Raw genomic sequence first — 5,808 nt, 5'->3', positions numbered from 1 at the left:
ATGCCCACTTTGCTGGATTTGAAATGAACTTTATTTTTGCCTGTTTTGAAGATTTGATGCTCTAAAATTCTTCTCAAACCTTAGTTTGACGTGACAAATTGTGTTTGAATTTGGCGTTGGTTCATTCCGTCGGTGGAAAATAAGGCGGATCCTGATTTTCCGAAACCAACATGCCAGATTGTTCCCTGACCGAACCAACGGCCAGGATTATTCCACGAAGCAAGATTTATCTAGATCCCATTTAATACAACAGAGGTGGGTTGCCCGATCCGAAGTCCAAACCCATTTCTTCTTCCTCAATCTCGCCATCTCGCGAAACCCTAGCCCCGCGCAGCCGCCATGGACGGAATCGACGCGGAGCTCGCGCGCGCGCAGGACGAGCGCCGGAAGCTGGAGGAGGCCCTGGCGGCGGGCGCGCCCATGGCCGTCTCCTCCGTCACCTTCGACAAGGACCTCTACGGCGGGGAAGCCTCGGGGCCCGACCGATTCGCCGGCTACGACACCTCCATCCCGGCCTCAGAGGACGACGCGCCCGAGGATGACAGCGCCGATCCCGCCGCCGCCAACCCGGCCGCGCGCCGCCTCGCGTCCTACACGGGCCACGCCCTCGCCGCCGCCGACATCCCCCGGTCGGACGACGACGGGGTCCCCGCCAAGAGGTCCCAGCGCATCATCGACCGCGAGGACGACTACCGCCGCCGCCGCCTCGACCGCATCATCTCGCCCGAGCGCCACGACCCCTTCGCCGCCGGGGAGAAGACCCCGGACCCCTCCGTCAGGACCTACGGTGACGCCATGCGCGAGAGCAAGGTGCAGCAGGAGAAGGAGCACGTGCTGCGCGAGATCGCTAAGAAGAAGAGGGAGGAGGAAGAGAAAGTCAAGGAGAAGAAGGCTGCTGCGCCTGAGCAGCCACCAGCCGCCGCGCCGACGAAGCGGCGCAACAGATGGGATCAGTCGCAGGACGGAGATGCTGGTGTTGGGGCCAAGAAGGCGAAGACCGCCTCCGACTGGGATGCACCTGACGCAACTCCTGGGATTGGACGCTGGGATGCCACCCCTGGGCGTGTTGGAGATGCCACACCCTCTGTGAGGAGGAACAGGTGGGATGAGACACCAACTCCAGGGAGGATGGCTGATGCAGATGCAACTCCAGCAGCTGGTGGCATTACTCCAGGAGCCACCCCTTCTGGGGCGTGGGATGCTACTCCTAAGCTGCCCGGTGGGCTTGTCACACCGACTCCCAAGAAGCAGAGGTCACGGTGGGATGAGACACCGGCGAGTATGGGGAGTGCAACGCCTGGTGGTACGGCGGCAACGCCTGCGTCTTACACTCCTGGAGCAACGCCGTTTGGAGCAGAAAACCTTGCAACGCCAACACCTGGCCACCTTGCTCATGGTGCGGTGACCCCGGAGCAGTGGCAGCTCATGAAGTGGGAGAGGGACATTGAGGAGCGGAACAGGCCTCTCACTGATGAGGAGCTTGACTCCATGCTCCCGCAGGAGGGTTACAAGATTCTTGAACCTCCAGCTTCATACCAGCCAATACGTACTCCGGCGAGGAAGCTGCTTGCTACGCCAACACCTCTGACCACACCACTTTATAATATTCCAGAGGAGAATCGTGGACAGCAGTATGATGTGCCCAGGGAAATGACTGGTGGGTTGCCAGACATGAAGCCAGAAGATTACCAGTACTTTGGACCATTGCTGGATGAGGACAACGAGGAGCAGCTAACCCCAGAGGAGCAGAAGGAGAGGAAGATCATGAAACTTTTGTTCAAGGTTAAGAATGGCACGCCCCCGCAGCGGAAGACAGCACTCCGGCAGCTCACAGACAAAGCACGGGAATTTGGTGCTGGTCCTCTGTTCAATAAAATCCTGCCATTGCTCATGCAACCAACACTTGAGGACCAGGAGCGGCATCTCCTGGTGAAGGTCATTGATAGGGTGCTGTATAAACTGGATGAGCTGGTCCGTCCATTTGTGCACAAGATTCTGGTGGTTATTGAACCACTACTGATTGATGAGGATTACTATGCTCGTGTTGAGGGCAGGGAGATTATTTCAAACCTGAGCAAAGCTGCTGGTCTTGCTACAATGATTGCTGCCATGAGACCAGATATTGATAACATTGATGAGTATGTGAGAAATACAACTGCTAGGGCATTCAGTGTGGTTGCTTCTGCTTTGGGTATCCCAGCCCTCCTTCCATTCTTGAAGGCTGTCTGTCAGAGTAAGAAGTCATGGCAAGCTCGGCACACTGGTATCAAGATCTGTCAGCAGATTGCTATTCTCATGGGCTGCGCTGTTCTGCCTCACCTTAAGAGCCTAGTTGAGATTATTGAGCATGGTCTTAGTGATGAGAACCAGAAAGTACGGACGATCACTGCCCTCTCTCTCGCTGCACTTGCTGAAGCTGCTGCACCCTATGGTATAGAAAGTTTTGATAGTGTGTTGAAGCCTCTCTGGAAGGGTATCAGATCTCACCGTGGAAAGGTTCTTGCTGCCTTCTTGAAGGCTATTGGTTTCATCATACCTCTTATGGATGCTCTGTATGCCAGTTACTACACTAAGGAGGTGATGCAAGTCCTAATTAGGGAATTCCAGTCACCAGACGAAGAGATGAAGAAGATTGTCCTGAAGGTTGTTAAACAGTGTGTCAGTACAGAGGGTGTTGAGGCTGATTATATCCGGTCTGACATCCTTCCAGAATTCTTCAAACACTTCTGGGTTAGGAGGATGGCTCTAGATCGTAGGAACTATAAGCAACTTGTGGAAACAACCGTGGAGATGGCAAACAAGGTGGGAGTTACTGGTATCGTTGGTAAGATTGTGGAGGATCTGAAAGATGAAAGTGAGCCTTATAGGAGAATGGTGATGGAAACAATTGAGAAGGTGGTGGCTAATTTGGGTGCCTCAGATATTGATCCTCGTCTGGAGGAGCTACTTATTGATGGCATCCTGTATGCTTTCCAAGAGCAGACAAGTGATGATGCAAATGTAATGCTTAATGGTTTTGGAGCGGTTGTGAATGCACTTGGCCAGAGGGTCAAGCCTTACCTTCCTCAGATATGTGGTACCATCAAGTGGCGGTTGAACAACAAGAGCGCAAAAGTTAGGCAGCAAGCTGCTGATTTGATCTCAAGGATAGCCATTGTGATGAAGCAGTGTCAGGAGGAGCAGCTTATGGGTCATCTGGGTGTTGTGCTGTATGAGTACTTGGGAGAGGAGTATCCTGAGGTACTGGGTTCAATTCTTGGAGCTTTGAAGGCTATTGTTAATGTCATTGGTATGACCAAGATGACACCGCCTATCAAGGATCTTCTACCTCGGTTGACCCCCATCTTGAAGAATAGGCATGAGAAGGTCCAAGAGAACTGCATTGATCTAGTTGGTAGGATTGCTGATCGTGGAGCAGAATTTGTACCAGCAAGGGAGTGGATGAGGATTTGCTTTGAGCTGCTGGAAATGTTGAAGGCTCACAAGAAGGGCATCAGAAGAGCTACTGTGAACACATTTGGTTATATTGCAAAGGCAATTGGGCCACAGGATGTGCTGGCCACTCTGTTGAATAACTTGAAAGTGCAGGAGCGGCAGAACCGTGTTTGCACTACTGTAGCAATTGCTATTGTTGCTGAAACTTGCTCGCCTTTCACAGTTTTGCCTGCCCTCATGAATGAGTACCGGGTTCCGGAGCTCAATGTCCAGAATGGTGTTTTGAAATCTCTCTCATTTCTCTTTGAGTATATTGGTGAGATGGGCAAAGATTACATATATGCTGTCACTCCCTTGCTTGAAGATGCTCTAATGGACAGGGATCTAGTTCACCGGCAAACTGCTGCATCTGCTGTTAAACATATGGCTCTAGGGGTTGCTGGCTTGGGCTGTGAAGATGCTCTTGTCCATTTGCTTAACTTTATCTGGCCCAATATATTCGAGACATCTCCTCATGTCATAAATGCTGTCATGGAGGCTATTGAGGGAATGAGAGTTGCTCTAGGTGCAGCTGTGGTTCTGAATTATTGCCTCCAAGGTCTTTTCCATCCAGCAAGGAAAGTACGTGAAGTATATTGGAAGATCTACAACTCGCTATATATTGGTGCACAAGATGCACTTGTTGCTTCTTATCCTGCACTGGGGGATGATGGAGACAATATCTTCAGCCGTCCAGAGCTAGCCATGTTCGTCTGATCAACGTGAGTCTTTCTTCTTTCTTTATTCTTAATGCTGTGTGTACGCATTGAAATTACTGCTATAAGATATGTAGTTCGTAACTTTGGATCAGACATTTCATATTTTACTAGTCTTTGGTGCTCGATTCCTCCTATGTGCCAGTTTCCTTATAGTTTTACCTTGGGTATTGAGTTCTCATAAATTTGTGCTGTTCATGAACAAATTTACATTCCGATCCAGGCTATGCCAGTTGGCCTTAGAGCAGTTGTTAACCTGTTGAAGTGATGTTTTACTTAAAACATTAATTGGTTTTCTGTTAACACTTCATATCTCATTTGCTTTTATAATACTCCTTGCACCACTAGGTGTCTTTGCTGGAGTACCTTTTTCTAAAACTATACTGGTTCAGTTTTTTAGGTATGGATAAATAATTGCCCCACTAGGAGATTGGAACTCCTTGCCCCAGTCACTGAGTCAGGCTGCAAGGTCATTTGACCATTTCAGCTGTAGCAAGTGGTGCTTAACTTGTGCCGTCATGTTTCCTTTTGCATTTTGTTGCATTTTTTTCTGCTCTATACAAAAGCAAGAATCTGATGTGCAAACTCATTGGCAGGCAGGATGTGCATGTCCATGTACCGACATCCATATGCATCAATGCATGTGGAGCTTGAACTGGGGTGGTATTTGAATTAGAGCACACATTTAATTACTTGGTGTTGTTGTTGTGATGTCTGTCTTTATTGAAGGTGCATTTTTGTATTTGCAGGCTTGTTCCTTCCGGAAGGGGGTGCAATCTTTAAGAAATGCTCTTTATTTCCTGGTTTACTGTATTGCTAAATTGTTTCTGAGATCCGATGCGCTAACCGTTTCCTGAACTGCTGTGTTTTTTCAGGGTGTTTCGGTCCAAGTATCTCGCTGAATCTTATCTGGATTCAAGACGGGTCAGAGTAGTTGGAGCGTATAATAGTCCTGTTGTCAAGAGTGAAGACAATTTTATCATCTTATATTTATGTAATATATTTGTTATGGTATCTATTACCGTTCTCAAAACTTTGTGTTAACAATGTTTTGTAATGGTGTAAATCATTGAGTTCTGTACTGTGACGGTTCTGCAACATAGTTATGCTTTAAACGATTTGCCTAGCTTGGATTGTGTTCAGTTGATGACCTGCTGTGTTGCATCTCTTCTATGCTTGGATTATATTGTTATGCTGTGATTAAATTTCCAAAGGAGTTCGAGAATGTTGCTGACATGACTTTACTTGAACCATAGTCAGCCAAAATGTGCTTCACTACAATGAGAAAAGTTCGAAACATTTATTTTTTGAATATAACAGGAGTAGTGTTCTTGGATCTGAATATCTGATGTTGTGTCCGCAAAAGTATCTTGTTTACAGGCATTTCAGAATTTGTATGTGTAGCTCTTGTGGTGTGGCCGTTAGCAAATTGATGAGCTTAGAAACAGTGATACCGTTGTGGCTGGGTATGTATCATCGAGAAGGCAACATGGATTTTGAACACCTTTTGCCTGTGTCGCGACTGACCCGATCTGGCCTCTCTCCTCCCCCACATTGCCGATGGCCATGGTCGCCGGCAAGTAGGATGGAGGTACGGTGTCTCTTAGTTACTGTTTCC

The 5,808-nt window shown here is 48.5% G+C and overlaps 1 protein-coding gene across 4 annotated transcripts; it reads left to right on the top strand.

Annotated features, from left to right (window-relative positions):
* The first annotated feature begins 325 nt into the window (after positions 1 to 325).
* Positions 326 to 5,316, top strand: LOC124691313 (splicing factor 3B subunit 1-like). Of its 4 annotated transcripts, XR_006998904.1 has the most exons (3): positions 326 to 4,196; positions 4,583 to 4,689; positions 4,787 to 5,056. XR_006998904.1 is itself a non-coding variant. In XM_047224586.1 (2 exons), exon 1 carries the CDS (start codon positions 340 to 342, stop codon positions 4,189 to 4,191), a length of 3,852 nt encoding a protein of 1,283 aa, XP_047080542.1. In that variant the 5' UTR covers positions 326 to 339; the 3' UTR covers positions 4,192 to 4,196; positions 5,066 to 5,316. The 4 variants fall into 4 exon arrangements, 3 of the variants coding, with proteins under 3 accessions (XP_047080542.1, XP_047080544.1, XP_047080543.1); XM_047224586.1 differs by lacking the exons at positions 4,583 to 4,689; positions 4,787 to 5,056 and adding an exon at positions 5,066 to 5,316; XM_047224588.1 differs by lacking the exon at positions 4,583 to 4,689 and having other exon boundaries at positions 4,791 to 5,056.
* Positions 5,317 to 5,808: the final 492 nt, after the last annotated feature.

This window comes from Lolium rigidum, chromosome 2, assembly GCF_022539505.1.
Source record: "Lolium rigidum isolate FL_2022 chromosome 2, APGP_CSIRO_Lrig_0.1, whole genome shotgun sequence".
Lineage (NCBI taxonomy): Eukaryota > Viridiplantae > Streptophyta > Magnoliopsida > Poales > Poaceae > Lolium > Lolium rigidum.
Note: the sequence above shows the minus strand (reverse complement) of the source record. Positions and strands in the feature narration are given on the sequence as shown.

What these genes read in the sequence shown, in the direction of transcription:
- LOC124691313 (XM_047224586.1), top strand. Translation starts at nt 340, where the DNA reads ATGGACGGAATCGACGCGGAGCTCGCGCGCGCGCAGGACGAGCGCCGG.